This window comes from Balaenoptera ricei, chromosome 11, assembly GCF_028023285.1.
Source record: "Balaenoptera ricei isolate mBalRic1 chromosome 11, mBalRic1.hap2, whole genome shotgun sequence".
NCBI classification, from domain to species: Eukaryota; Metazoa; Chordata; class Mammalia; order Artiodactyla; family Balaenopteridae; genus Balaenoptera; species Balaenoptera ricei.
Window position 1 is genome coordinate 29,369,203 of NC_082649.1, and position 16,212 is coordinate 29,385,414.

Genomic DNA, 16,212 nt, shown 5'->3' on the forward strand with positions numbered 1-16,212 from the left:
TGGATTCTTAATCACTGCGCCACCAGGGAAGCCCTACATATATTCTTTTTTAAAAAAAAATTATTTTATTGAAGCATAGCTGATTTACAATGTTGTGTTAATTTCTACTGTACAGCAAAGTAATTCAATTATACATATATATATATATATATACACATTATTTTTCATATTCTTTTCCATTATGGTTTATCACAGGATATTGAATACAGTTCTCTGTGCTATACAGTAGGACCTTGTTGTTTATCCATTCTCTATATAATAGTTTGCATCTGCTAACCCCGAACTCCCAATCCATCCCTTCCCAACCCCATCCTACATATATCCTTATATACATCCCACATATGTGCAGAATGATGCAAGTATAAGTATTCATTGTAGTATCCCTCATTAATAACAAAAGAGTGGAGGCAACACAAATGCCCTTCAATAGAAAACTGGTTATGTAAGCTATAGAACATCTACACAGTGTAACAGTATGCACTTATCAAAAACAGTGAGTCAGCTCTTTATGTGCTAACCTCAAGTGTTTTTAAACAAAAACGGGCAAGGTACAGGGCAGTGTGTATGTATACGTTGCCACCATATTGTAAAAAAAAATTGTAAAAAATGAAAGAGAAGGTCTGGAGTGGGGTGGAGAATATATGTACCTACCAATTGGTATAAGTATAGACCATTTCTGGAAGAATACACGGGGAATTGGTAGCAGTTAACACTGGGGGCTGTGTACTGAGAAGCTAAAGTCAGGGTTTAGTGAGGGGGAAGTATCTTCAGGGTCCCCTTTTGTACCTGTGGCATTGTGTACCACGTATAGTCTAATTCTAATGGCATGAATCCAATTAACGGTTTTATTAAACAACACTAATTTAATCTAATTTGGGACGTTTAGAAAACTTGAGTCACAAAGATCGGCTTGAGCCTTCTTATTTCAAGGTCATGCATTTCCTTCATGAAATTATTTTCTATCCTCCACACTTTTTAAAAAAACATTCTAAAGGCTTTATTTAGCACCAGGCAGACTATTTCATTATAACAGTTGTTAACTTCAAGACAGCCATTAAAATAACTTACTGGCAGCTACTGAAGGCCCCTTGGAGCAGTATCTCAGTCTGGGGTTGGGTGGATAAATACTGTAAGATTAATGTAGCCCAAATAAAGGGTCAAAACTACCGTACAGTAAGTGTCTGTACATAGCTTAAGTACACAGGTGCCTTGCAAACTTGAAATGCACAAGACCTCCTTTTATATAGTTGGATACTTCTATCTTGTCTTAAGGCAAGCTTATGATTCTTGCAACCTTTTTTCATGATTAGAATTGTCCAAAGGCTTTTTTGTGGGAAAGGCTTCCTAATAGGTCTCATCGAGTGAAGTTTATGAAAACCCGAGGCATTTCCAACAGCCGGATCTCCTCCTATCATGATGGGGCTGTGCTCTTTTAAAGCTGGGCGGTATATTTGAGTGTGAGCGGGCTCGGGCTCTGAACCCAGGGAGCCCCCTGACTTACTCTCCTCACTTCCTTTTTTGAGAAAGCTAGTCGGTGAGTCAGCTCAGGGCTGCAACATTACGGTTGATGTCAGCAGCCTGAACTGCTTGCAGACACATGTGCCAGCAGCTGGTGGCCACGCCCTCCTCTCCTCCCTCCGGAGCCAGCTGGTTCTTACCAGTTTTGGCAGCTTTGCACAGCACTGCTTGTGGCTTCCTGTGGCTGCACGCACCCCCCCCCCCCCCCGACCCCGCCCAGCCGTGCACCTAGTTCTCTTTAAGTTCTCTTGCTAGGCAAGGATTGGCCACCAACCGCACCTTGGCTTAAATGTGGGTGGATTTGAAATGAACTGTTAGACGTGATCAGAATTAGCAGATGACATGTATACACAGGACTCGGACAACTGCCTTGATTGGGGCTTGACGTACTTAAAGGAGAAACCAGCCATGGCCAGCTTGCCTGGGCTAATGTTTAAATGGAATCTTAAGTGAGGTTGCAGTTGAAACAAAATTCTTTAATTATCCTGCGCTTGGACAGATGTAGGGGGTGTGCAGGGTGTCTTTTAAAATAATTCCCCAGTGGTTTGGGCAGTTTTTGGTCACGTTAATCCTGTGAGCTTCCTGAGGGTGGGTGAGTTTGTTCTGCAGGTTCTGCTGTTGGCTTGCAGCTTACCTGGGCAGTGCATATAGCTCAGTGTTCACTCAGCTCTGTTGCCTCTGTGGTCTAGCGCAGGGGTTCCCAGGGAAGCTGAACAGGGCATCTTGGCATTGTACTCCTGTTCCCGCTTCCATCCCGTGACCTCCAGTGAACCCAGGGAGATGTAGACAGCATAACGCTGCAGTGTCCGCTTGCCCGCTGATGATTTACGTTTAAGTGTTAGCACTATTCCCTACTTATGCAATGGAAGCCCCTCGGTGCTTCCCTTTCCTATGGTCTGGGCTGGGCTGGAGAAGAAAGAAGGAAGGTCAACAAAAGACTAAATAATCAGAAGCCTAGGAAAAGTTTGGGGAATTTCTGTCTTCGGGTTATTTGGCCCTTAGCCCTTCTTTTTTATTTATTTATTGTCCTAACTTTTAAAAATAAGACTTAGGAAACAAAGAAAAGTTAAAACACAGTACAACAATTACCCAGAACCTACCACCTAGATTCAACTATTATATTTTGACATCTTTGCTTTATCTATATATGTGTGTATATATTTCCAGCCCATATTCCTCTTTCTAAGACTTCCCTCCAAAGTTCTTATAACTGATAGCCCTTCTTTTAAAGGCTTAGGAATCAGCGTCTTCTCAATTTCCTCTTAATTTTTTTCTTTTTGTTTGCAAAAAATTTTGCTGAGTAAATTTGGGTTGTTCTTCTTAAGACCCCTTTCTCTGGGTTGGATTGAACAAGAATTCACCCTCAGAAGAATAATTAAAGTCATCGTCCCCTATCAGCTGGAACTTTAAAGAAACCTACCTATTTTCCCTCTTGTCTGTTGGAGGCGGTGTATTTGTTTTATTTTTTTTAGGGAGAAATCATCGTATACAGGTATTCTTTAGCATCTGAACTTAGGAATTGAATAGATTCAGGTACATGTTTTGTGATAGGGCTGGTAACCGTCATTATCTGAACCCTCATGTAGATCTGAAGTCCCGGAACCACATAGCTTTGGATGACAAAGCATTTCTTATCATCCGAATTCCTGTTCTCTCAAGGTAGGAACCACATGGATTCAGATATCAAGAGATATTTGTATAGCAAGGAGGAAAGTGCTCGTTTTTATCAGAGCCCAATCTTACATACCTACATGGACCTTTGGGAGGTCATGAAATCTAATTTGATCTTGATTACATGGGCAGCTGGGAGAATGGGGGAAACAAGCTTCAGATAATATCATCATCCTTAAATAGCTGTAGTCATGTCTTTATTTGTGACTGTAATTCCTTTGAGGTAAACCTTTAGTGGACATTGAATTTGCTTTTTTAAAATAGTCACTGGTCTGTTGGGATCGGAAATATTTTCTAATAGAAAACAGTTATTGGCCACAGTTGAAGTGTCTGGTTATTTACATAAATCTCTCATCTTTATTTATTTTTTTAATTTTAATATCTTTATTGGAGTATAATTGCTTTACAATGTTGTGTTAGTTTCTGCTGTACAACAAAGTGAATCAGCTATATGTATACATATATCCCCATATCCCCTCCCTCTTGAGCCTCCCTCCCACCCTCCCTATCCCGCCACCTAGGTGGTCACAAAGCATCGAGCTGATCTCCCTGTGCTATGCGCAGCTTCCCACTAGCCATCCATTTTATATTTGGTAGTGTATGTATGTCAATGCTACCTTCTCACTTCGTCCCAGCTTCCTCTTCCCCCCCACCCGTGTCCTCAAGTCCATTCTCTACATCTGCGTCTTTATTCCTGCCCTGCCACTAGGTTCATCAGTACCGTTTTTTTAGATTCCATGTTATGTGCATTAGCATACGGTATTTGTTTTTCTCTTTCTGACTTACTTCACTCTGTATGACAGACTCTAGGTCCATCTACCTCATTACAAATATCTCAATTTTGTTCCATTTTATGGCTGAGTAATATTCCATTGTATATATGTGCCCCATATTCGTTATCCATTCATCTGTCGATGGACATTTAGGTTGCTTCCATGTCCTGGCTATTGTAAATAGTGCTGCAATGAACATTGTGGTACATGTCTCTTTTTGAATTATGGTTTTCTCAGGGTATATGCCCAGTAGTGGGATTGCTGGGTCGTATGGTAGTTCTATTTTTAGTTTTTTAAGGAACCTCCATACTGTTCTCCATAGTGGCTGTATCAGTTTACATTCCCACCAGCAGTGCAAGAGCGTTCCCTTTTCTCCACACCCTTTCCAGCATCTATTGTTTGTAGATTTTTTGATGATGGCCATTCTGACCAGTGTGAGGTGATACCTCATTGTGGTTTTGATTTGCATTTCTCTAATGATTAGTGATGTTGAGCATCTTTTCATGTGTTTGTTGGCAATCTGTATGTCTTAGAAATGTCTATTTAGGTCTTCCACCCATTTTTGGATTGGGTTGTTTGTTTTTTTGATATTGAGCTGCCTGAGCTGCTTGTATGTTTTGGAGACTAATCCTTTGTCAGTTGCTTCATTTTCAAATGTTTTCTCCCATTCTGAGGGTTGTCCTTTCGTCTGGTTTATGGTCTCCTTTGCTGTGCAAAAGCTTTTAAGTTTCATTACATAATCTCTCATCTTTATCTCAGGGCAGTCATCCAGCTGGGTTGCAAGATCTGCCATTGAGTTACAGGTCCTTGCAGACCCTGGCTCTGGCCCCTTCACCCTGGCTGATGGGCCAGGGCAGCCCCTTGTGGTCCTGTGATGTCTTTGTATTGAGTTTACAGGGTTTGTCAATTTCTGTAAATGCAGTGGGTCCAGACAGGGAAGTGACGTGACTCAGCAAAGAGGATTACTTGGAAACTAGACCAGACCTGATCTTGAGTCCTGGCTTCTGTGATCTTGGGCAGGTTACTTAAACCTCTTAAAGCCACAGTTTTCTAATCTGTAAAATGGAGCTAATAAGAGCTACCTTAACATCAAATGGATTCCATATATTTCATGCTGAGTTGTTTAGCAGAGTATTGATGATGGCTTATTTTTTAAAGTCCCTTTTTGTTTACTGGATCTGAGTAACAAGCTGGTCAATTCAGATGGAATAGCAATTAGTTTCCATTGAATTTAGCAAATGGGTTTTTGAAAACCATCATTAAAGTGACAGAAGTTTTCACAAATGTAACATAAGAATTCTTCCTTCTTTCTAAGCGTTGGATGAGGTCTGGAGGGAAAGTTCAGTAGGAAGGTGATTTTTAATTGTAAGGAGCTTTCTTCTTGAGTCTATCAGACATATCTGGCTACAGAGGGGAGAGAAAAGGATCTTGTGGAATCTGATTGGGTGATGCCAGGAACCAAGGGGTTAAGTTGAACCATTTTAGCAGATTGGCAAGGGGCATCAGGGCTGGGTAATTAAGGCTTCATTTCAGGGGATCACTGATGCATCAAAGTTGTTAATTAGTTTTATGAAAACAAATTGTACAACCACAGGGAGATTGTAATTAGGTAGTAATTGAAAATAACTCGGTGGTAAACCTTAGTTGAGGAACCAGTGGAAGTAACTTGGAAGGAGAAAGGGAGTTGGGGTCTGTAGGTGGGGAGGGGGGAGAATGAAAGAGCCATAGTGAGACAAACCATAAGACCATTTGAAGAGAGATGACCTAGAGTAACCTTTTTCTTTTGGAAATGAGGAAACAGATCTGAAAAGGCGTGCGGTTTTTCTAAGACCACACAGCTAGTTAGTGGTAGATTTCCTTTCTTCCTTTGCCATGATGTTCCAGGATTGTCATGACTTTGATTTTTAGGAGTTGACTATGAAGATCATGAAACACGCTGAAAAGAAGGCTTCTGGGGCTGGAGTCTTCCACCCCTTCCTGTTTGCAGAGTAGCCTCAGAAATGCTGCTCCATCACAGGAGAGAAGCAAAGTAGTCTCAAACTCGTTTCACTTATATACCACCCTCGCCATGACAATGGCTTCAGCATCCATGGCTCCACCATCCCAAGGGCTGGAGAAACATTTCAGCCTTCCACAGTGTGTCATCCTCGGAAAGGCCAATCAACAGGGAAGTGCATTTTGTTTGATGTTAAAAGAGGAGAGTTATTTATTTTATTTTAATTTTTATTTTATATTGGAGTATAGTTGATTTATGATGTTGGGTTAGTTTCAGGTATACAGCAAAGTCATTCAGTTATACGTATACATACATCCATTGTTTTTCAGATTCTTTTCCCATATAAGTTATTACAGAATATTGAGTAGAGTTTCCTGTGCTATATGGTAGGTCCTTGTTGATTATCTATTTTATCTATAGTAGTGTATATTTGTTAAGAGGAGAGTTATTTTTGAGGTTCAGTTCCAGGTTGTGATTTGATTGCACACCCAAAGCGAGCATGTCAGTTTGGGGAGCTGGCTGAGGGAGGAGTGGACGGTTGCAAGGACACAGCTGGAAATGGCTCTTTCCAGGGCAACCCAGGACAAGTTATATCATTGTCCTCACCGATACTGCTCAAACCTCTGTAGCCCAGAGGCATTCAAGCCCACAAATTTTAATCAATAGCTTGTTTACCTAATCCGTTTGGATGGTTCCTCATACTCAGTGGTTCTGGGAATCCAAAAGGAAAATAGTCAGGTCAGCAATGGAGTTTTAGGTATGACTCAGCTGTCCAGTAAGGTGAACCACTTATCTCTCTTTTCTTATCAGTTTAGACCAATAAATACAGTATCTGGAAGGACAAAGTGTATTTGTATGGAAGCTAATCAGGAGGACATTTGGGGCTCATTTGGCCAAAATAAATTTCATGGTCTTGAAGTTCATACAATAGACTCGTACTGATTTGGGTTACTTAGAGACCTCTCCCCTCATGATCCCTGCCTTCTCCCCCTTTTTGGTCTGTCTTAACTGTCTCACCCTGATTTCTCAAATGAGTCTTCTAAATTAGCATGGTTACCACATGGCTATAGAGCAAAAAGAACTCTACTTTTCAAGTTTCTCCAAAGGGACTTCAAATATCTGGTGGATCCATTGCCTTCATTGGCCAAGTTTTCCCAGAGGCCTTTCTTTTAAGTCTTAATATTTGCTTCACCACAATAAGTTGGGAGGAGTGTTGTCCTTTTGTGCCTGTGAATGCTTAAAAAAAGTAAAGAGAGGAGCTCAGCCAAGTAGATGATTTTCCAACTGTCCTGTTCCTTGGCTACCAATATAAATAAGAGCTGTTGCAGCCACATTTTCCAGTTAACAGAGGGAAAATATACTTATCAGTGGTGACTGCTTTTAAAAATAACATTTATTGTTTTTCTAATTATAAAAGTTAATATGGTCCTGTAGAGAATTTGGGAAGCTTAAAGGAGAAAAAGGAATAAATTAATTTACTCAGGATCTCTTTTGTGACTATTTTGATAAGTTTATGTTCAAATCTTTTCCAAGAGGATACAACCCACTTCTGTGGACATCTAGCTTTCTTGTTTAGAGCATTTGTCTTCTTTTTTAGTATCTGAATCTTATTATAAGTGCTCTTTATTGGCTATAAACTCAATACTGAACCATGAACTTTCTGAACTAAGAAAATAAAGAATTAATTTATTCCACACATCCTGAGGCTTCAATTTCTTATTAGAGAAATCACAGGTAACAACACAATGCTTGAGTTGCAGTGCTGCAAAAACAATTTTGATGGATATTGTCAATAGTAAGGTAAAGGGAGGAAAGAAGTAAGTTTCTAGGGGCAAATTTTTTTTTTCCCTGCTAGGAAAAAAATGCAAGTAACTTTAGAGAAATCTGGAATGCAACCAGCTACTGTGTATTATCCTGTACATAGTGACAGATACCTATACTTGGTAGAGGAATAGATTTTCTAGAAAGATGCTTGTCAGATGGTCTCTGGCTTTAGCTGTGGTTGTGAGCTCCATTGTGGAGATGCTAAAACCATTCCTAGTGGCATTTTCCCATTCACTTGACTCACTGTTAATGATCGGACAGCATCAATTCAGCATTCTGCCTTCCAAATTATGTTAGAAGTCATGTACTTAATTTCCGCTGATAATATCCTTTGGCAAAATTGGGGGGAATATTTTAAATATTGAAGGTTTTGAACTGAGTTCAGGAAATAGGTGGGTGGACTTCTCAGGCTGTTGGCATGTGATTTGTGGGCAGGAATTTCTTTTTTAAGCAAGAACAGTGCACTATATTGACTGGCCGGGTCATCCGATGTACTGTCCCTGAGAACCAGAGTGTAGACAAGTGTTCTTTGTCTAATTGAGTGAATAAAACACATGTTTTGGCATGAATGGCCATGTGCACTTTCAGGGAGGAGGGGCACATGCATGCCAGGGCCTAATGAATTCAAATCTTAAAAGCGTATCCATAAATCTTGTCTGTGGATCAGAAGCGGGCTGGTGGGAATGCGTGATATCCAAGCCTTAAGATTGCAGAAGCAGGATGTGGGTGGTTGTACAGGGAAAATGCTGTCGGAACATTAGATTTGCCATGTCAGAGGCCTTTAGAATCTGCACAGTTGCAAGAATTTCTCAGGCCGTAAAGCTTGTAAAAGAGGCAGTTGTGCTTTGCTTTGTGCGTTTTACAACTGGTGAACGTCATCCTTTGAAACAAGGGTCAATGTCTTCCTGATTGAGGAACTTGAAAATGTTTCCCTTGACAAGTGGGAGTCGAGTCATGAGGTTTCTAATGAGCGGTGATTAACAGCTCCGGGAAGAGCGCACGTCACTGTCTGCAACCTGCCCCGTGTCATCTGGCCACCTGGCTCCCAGATTTGCCTCTGTGCTGGAAGAACCAATAAAAATATAAGTCAGCCGACTAGGAGATGCCACCAGTGTCTCCAGATTTCCAGGGTATGGTGTCAAATGACAGGGACAACTAGAGATGTCCAGCTGGCCTGAGTTGAGCACTGACTTTCTCCCTGGGTCTGTGTGCCCTCTCTGGGCCATAGTCATTTCACCTGCAAAATGGGGTGATACCACTCATCACTTACGCCCATCTCCACTGTGCACCCTGGTACAAGCCATGATTACACCTCACCTGCCCACTCCTGTGGCAGTGTCTTCCTGTGTTGATTCTTACCTCCCTAAAATCCAGCCTCCACTGGCTGCTCACTGTCTCCATCTGAAACCATCTTGGGTTTTTTTTTGTTTTTTTTTGTTTTTTTAACAGAAACCTATAAGCATTTTTTTATTATTTTTTTTTAACTTTTTGGGTTTATTTATTTATTTATTTATTTATGGCTGTGTTGGGTCTTTGTTTCTGTGTGAGGGCTTTCTCTAGTTGTGGCAAGCGGGGGCCACTCTTCATCGCGATGCGCGGGCCTCTCATTATCGCGGCCTCTCTTGTTGCGGAGCACAGGCTCCAGACGCGCAGGCTCAGTAACTGTGGCTCACGGGCCTAGTTGCTCCGCGGCATGTGGGATCTTCCCAGACCAGGGCTCGAACCCGTGTCCCCTGCATTGGCAGGCAGATTCTCAACCACTGCGCCACCAGGGAAGCCCCCGAAACCATCTTGTTTGCTTGCTTTCTTGTTATTTTCTCTCTGATCCCTGCCCTGGAATGCAAGCTTCACGGTCTCCCCTACGTCCTGAAGAGCCTATCCACTGGCTCCAGTGGAGGTGGTTCTCCCTCTCTCCTTCCAGCTGCTTTTGCTCTGGTGTTCTCCTGTTCTCATTTTTTTCAAGCAGTTTTATTTACTTCCTGAGCTAGTTTGAAATGGGAATCAGGAAACGGAAGGTTTAGTTTTTAGCTCTGCCACTTCCTGGCTGGGTGCCCTAAAGACAGTCACTTACCTTCTCTGGGCCTGTTTCCTTACTTGTAAAGAGAGGGTGTGTTCGTTTGCAAAGGCTGCCATAATAAACTACCACAGACTGGGAAGCTTAAACATCAGAAGTGTATTTTCTCACAATTCTGGAGACTAGAAGTTTGAGATAAAGGTGTCAGCAGGGTTGATTCTCCTAGGCGTGTCGAAGATGGCCATCTTCTCCCTGTGTCTTCAACATGGCTTCCCCTCTGTGTGTCTGTGTCCTGATCTATTCTTATAAGGACATCAGTCATATTGGATGAGGGCCCAGGTGTACCTTAATTACATCTTTAAAGGCCCTATCTCCAAATATAGTCATGTTCTGAGGTACAAGGAGTTATGAGTTCAACATACAAATTTTGGGGGCGCATACATAATTCATCCCGAAACAGAGGGGAATATGCTGGATAATATCTAAGACCATTTCCAGCGGTACAAAATTATATTTTTGTTGGAGATCTTCCTCCTCACTTTCTTGCCCAGTTTTACTCCTGTGAGGTAACAGCTTGGTGCATATGCTTACTAATTTTTAATGTTCATACATATCCTCTCGTGCATTTTGAAGTGTGTGTGTGTGTGTGTGTGTGTGTGTGTATCTAGCAATAATGTAAGTTATGGACTCTCAAAATGGGAGAATTTATCCACAAAATACTAAGTGGAACCAAAAAAAAGCATCCAAGAAGGGCTTTTAATTTCATTTTTTTCTATAATTTTTTTAATTTAAAAATTATTTCTATCTTTATTTTTTATTTTGTTTTTTTAAAAATTGAAGTATAGTTGATTTAGAATCTTGTGTTAGTTTCTGATGTACAGCAAAGTGATGCAGTTATCCACGTATATGTATATTCTTTTTCAGATGCTTTTCCATTTAGTTTCTATATTTTTATTTTTATTTTTTTGGCTGCATTGGGTCTTCGTTGCTGTGCGCGGGCTTTCTCTAGTTGCGGCGAGCCGGGGCTACTCTTCGTTGCAGTGCACGGGCTTCTCATTGCGGTGGCTTCTCTTGTTGCAGAGCACGGGCTCTAGGCACGCGGGCTCAGTAGTTGTGGCTCACGGGCTCTAGAACTCAGGTTCAGTAGTTGTAGCACACGGGCTTAGTTGCTCCTCGGCATGTGGGATCTTCCCGGACCAGGGCTCGAACCCGTGTCCCCTGCATTGGCAGGCGGATTCTTAACCACTGCGCCACCAGGGAAGTCCCAGTTTCTGTAATTTTTGAAGTATATAATTCAAAATTGTTTGTTTCTTTCCACAGCTGGAAACTGACAAGCTGGCTCTCCCGAGGAGCCCCAGCCCGCTTAGCACGAGCCCGGTTGCCAGCCCCAACCCGAAACTTGAGAATTCCACACTCCTGACGGTGGAGCCCTCCCCGCTGGATAAGAACAAGGGCTTCTTCGTGGACGAGTCCGAGCCCCTCCTTCGCTGTGACTCCACGTCCAGCGGCTCCTCGGCGCTGAGCAGGACCGGATCCTTTATAACCAAAGGTACGGATGGCTCGGACCCACATTCATTCTTCAGCCTCCCCTCAAAGAGCCCGTGGGATCTCTCCCTCCATCAGTTCCCCATTCCAGTAGGGGCTGGGTCATCTAAATGACCTGCCCTGGACTCCGAGGTGAGGCTGACCTGCGAGAAACCACGTTATGAGCCAGTCGGGACCTGTCTAGAAAATCTTTACAGCCCGGACCGTCTGGCCAGGAGCCTGCGTCCAGGAGTATCGGTCACCCTTGAGCCTCATGATGCTATCGAGTGTGTGTTTCGGGGAAGGTCCGATAACATGTAGTCTGGCAGGTTTTTTTGTGTGTGTGTGCAAATTATTTACTAGGCTTGCAGAATCCGGGGATTTAAAGTATAACTTATCTTGAGAGTCTGGAGTAGAGGTTTTAGTGACTCAAGTTAAAATTCGCTCTGTTAGGCTTGGTTGCAAATAACACTATTTTAAACATCATGGGTTGGTACTTTCGGTAAATAATTTGCCACTTGCAGTTTTGAATAGCAGGGTAGGGAATTAGCATGTACACTATACTGATGACAGGTTTTTGTTAGAAATTTCCTAGTTTGGGTGACACCGGTTATATTTTACCGAAAGGGTTATATTTTATGTTGTTTTTTTATATATTTATAAAATAATTCTATTTTACATAATTCTATTTTATACTTTATATATTCATTTATCTCTATACTTATATAAAGATTTATATTTTAGTCTATAATTTATGTTACATATTATATTTTAGAGAATACATTTTATAAATGGTAATAGAAGTTATAGTTCTTCACTCCATTGTAAGATATGACCCAAGAAGCAATATTTTCTTATTTATGTACTTTTGCTCTTAGCAGTTTAATTTTAAAATACGGCAATGTAATTAGGAAGTCAGATAAGCCGATTATTGACTTGGAATGTTTGAGGGGAAAGGCTGGGCTCATATCTTTGCTTACTAACAAGTTACAGATGGGGAAAGTAGTGAAGTTTTGTTTTTGTTTTTGTTTTTTTAAAGTTTCTTTAAGTATTTCAGCATTCTCCTGAGTTTTAGGAGAATTTCGGAGACGTCATTTGAGTCTAGGCAAATGTCATGTTCCATCAACAACGCATTCAAGCAGATAAGCAGATCCTTGTCTGATCTCTGTCAGGCACATCTTGTTTGTTATCTTACGTGCAACGTCGGTAAAAACCACTGTGGTGTTTAAAAATGTGCCTGAGCTTCACTCCCTCACCTCGCGGGGTGGGATGGGGACAGCCTGGGGAGAGGGTCGCTGTCATCTTAGCTCTCCTCCGTCCCCCAATACAGTCCCGTTACAGCTGTCCCCTCTCCTCTCTTCCCTGCAGAAAAGAAGGACACAGTGCTGCGACAGGTGCGCCTGGACCCCTGCGACTTGCAGCCTATTTTTGATGACATGCTCCACATCCTGAATCCCGAGGAGCTGCGGGTGATTGAAGAGATTCCTCAGGCTGAGGACAAGCTGGACCGGCTGTTTGAGATCATTGGAGTCAAGAGCCAGGAAGCCAGCCAGACCCTCCTGGACTCTGTTTATAGCCATCTTCCCGACCTGTTGTAGAACACGAGGAATACTGCACTCTGGAAATTACTCAATTTAGTGGCAGGGTGGCGTTTTTATTCTTATTTTTTTTTAATTTTTGTTTTTTGGTGTGTGTGTGTGTGTGTGTGCGCGCGTGTGCGCGTGTGTGTGTTTAACAGAGTATATGGCCAGTGTTTTGAGTTCATTCTTTCTTTTTAAAAACCCTCCTGGGAAGTTAGCATATAAACCTTTTCAACTGTTTCAGAATATCCACCACTGAAGTTTTTTTAGGTTCCATATTTTCTCTGTTTTGCCTTCGTATGTATTCTCAAAATTGTTCTATGCACTTTAAATTCACTTAATGTATCACAAATACAGTGTGGCTTTTCCCACACACTGGATTATGAGGCTCTTAACTTCTTAAAAGTGTCATAGCATCTTGTGAATGCTATAAGCTGTCTTCATGTCTCAACATTCACATCTGCTTTATTATTATTATTATTATTATTACTATTTTATTATTTGTCATTTACGAATTTTCTTAAGGGTTCAAGAAACATAAGACCCCACTGAGTTACTGTAATGCAATTAGATCTTGAGGTATCTTTTTAACATGCCTTGTTGGATAGTTCATATTTATGGCTGAAACTTGACCACACTGTTGCTGATTGTATGGTTTTCACCTGGACACCGTGTTGAATGCTTGATTACTTGTGCTCCCCTTACGCTAATCTGCTCTGGGCTGGAGACATGAAATCCTCACAAGCCATCATGACTTGCTATTTGAGTGGCTTGACAACTGGGCCACCAAGGAACTTGAACGTCAACTTTTAGAGATTGAGCTGTTCTGGGACATATTGCTGCACTTTGGAAAGTCACAATTGAAGTGCTGGTGACAAATGGCACCTTTTCCAAAGGGAATTTGTCCAGCTTTGCTTTACAAGATGTCTTGTTTTTTATACACACATAGTCAATAGGTCCGGTCTGCCCTCAAGGCCTTGGTCTTGGTGGGTTTCCTTCATTCAATCACTTTAGTTGAAAATGGCTGCAGCTGTAAGAACTCTTGTCTGATATATTTGCAACTCTGCTCCCATTTATAAACGTGCTCTTTGATGCTTAGTTGCTGAATTCTAATGCAAAGGTGGTGTGGACTCCCTTTGTGTGGGTGGGGTTTGTGGGTAGTGGTGAGGGACTGATATCAGAAAAATGCCTTCAAGTGTACTAATTTATTAATAAATATTAGGTGTTTGTTACTTGAGTAGTTGAGTATATTTAATCCTTGCCTTGTTTGTGTGCTCATGTTATAACTCTTTGATTAGTCTCTTGGAAAAGTGTATTCTAAAAACCTGAGCGTTCCTAAACTGTGAATCATGCACATTAGCGAAGGTTTGTGTTTGGAAAAGTACCTAGAGATTCATAGAGAAAGACTTCCAAGCATTGAGGATGAACAAGCATTTCCTAGTTTATTGGGGGTAAATCGGAGGCTCCTGCTTTTGAGATTGTCTCTGCTTTAAGAAATGAGGATTTGGAGGTGGAGAGGTATAAATACTGACTAGGTTTTGGATTATATTCTTCTTAACTCATTTCCATCTTGGAAATTAATACTCATGGGTGGGTCTATATAAGTTCATGGGCCTATCTACACAAGCTCATAGGCTTCTATATGAAACCTTATTGCCCCTGATTAACTTCAGGGGGCTTTCTTGGCAGTATGGCAGGGTAACATCTTATGTTGGTGGGATATATTACATTATATTTTATCTATTATGTTATATTTTATATTTCATTGCTTATCTCCCTTAGTTTGGGAACCCTGGCTCTACAGAATTCCCACAGCCAGAACCCTCAGCAACTTTGAGTTCCTCTTTCAGTGAGAAATTGGAAGTAGATACCCTGTCTGAACACTTTGACACCCACGTCAGTGACATGAAAGGGGTTTTCTGGTTTTGTCCACTTACGTGTGACTGGTTTCTAGAGCGCCATCCTGGGATTTGGTTTCATGGTTCTCGGGCCAAGTTTCCTTTCCTCTTTGTCAACAGAAGACAGAAACTCTTCACAAAAGGAAAACAAGCCAGAATGGGTCCTGGATGGTAGTGGAGGAGGCAGATTTTTTGTTTTTCAGAGGATTTCAGGACTGCCACTTATTTTATGTGGAGTTGAGAACATCATAAGTGAATGAATCAGCGTTAACGGTAATTTATAAATTATTCATAGCTTGGAGATGCTTTTATTAATCTTTTACACAGCTTTATACTTTACAAAGTACTTTTCATATTATGTTATTGAATCCTCACAACTATCCTATAAGACAGGGACTATAATTGTGCCCATTTTATAGATGAAAAATAGGCTTATTTTAAAGGCTAAGGAACTTGCTTAAGGGCCAACGGCAGAGTTGTAGAGATCAGACTTGAATCTGAATCCAAGACTGTTTATTCAGGACTGTTTATCCAGAACTCTTTTGTCAGGCTGAAACAGTGGACACAGAGATCATGGTGATAAAATTTATCTGGGTTAGAAGGAAAGCCCTATGCTTAAGTTCAATAAATAATTGTGGAAATATAGGGAAGGGGTGGCATATCTTGATGACCCAGGGGAAAGGGACATAGGAGTTGTGGTTAAACAGAAGCTGAATATTGAATTAACATGATATATAGCTTTTCTTTAAAAAAAAAAAGGTTGCCTTTAACTGCAGTATTAAAAAATAGAATGTTCTGATTGGAGCTGATGATAATCTCATTTGTATACTATCTTGCTCACTTTGGAGGTTTTCTCTGATTGGAGCTGCCCTGCTTTGAGGGGTCTGCTGAACTGGAAGGTCTCCACTGTGGGTTTGGGGGGAAGAGTAAGAAACAGAATTGGGAGCAATGGCTGAGAAATCTACACTTGATGAGGAAGATCCATGGAGGCAAGGGAAAGACTACCTTCAGTGATTTGAAAGGCTAAGCAAGAGACTATTTTTCTTTAGAGAGTCATACTGTCTTCTCTAGACCAACTTAGGCTAAATACAGAGGAGCTTTGACACAACTAGGTGAGGCTGGTTTTCAAAGAGAATGATTCCTCCTCTGAGGAGAACTTGGACATGCCTCAGTGCTTCTGAACCTTTCATGTAAGTAAGCCTCGTCTGGGAATGCTAAATAGGCAGATTCCCGGAAAGTTCGATTCAGGAGATTCGTGGTGACGTGGAGATCGAGCTTCCCACACAGTTTTTCTGGAAACCCTCATCGGGTCACATTGAGAAAAGTGCTTTAGATCCTTGCCACTGTGGACTGGGGACCAGCCGAACTACATCTGGGAGCTTTTAGAAATGCATAGTTTGAGGCCACTTTGCTG

General features: G+C 41.4%; 1 protein-coding gene across 1 annotated transcript in view; it reads left to right on the forward strand.

Annotated features, from left to right (window-relative positions):
• TNFRSF21 (TNF receptor superfamily member 21) overlaps nt 1-14,132 on the forward strand; it is a 65,072-nt gene extending 50,940 nt beyond the window's left edge. The window contains exons 5-6 of the mRNA XM_059938543.1: nt 11,117-11,345; nt 12,689-14,132. Of these exons, the coding sequence (XP_059794526.1) occupies nt 11,117-11,345; nt 12,689-12,918 (459 nt within the window). The 3' untranslated portion in view covers nt 12,919-14,132. The remainder of the gene's footprint in view (nt 1-11,116; nt 11,346-12,688) is intronic.
• The last annotated feature ends 2,080 nt before the right edge of the window (nt 14,133-16,212 follow it).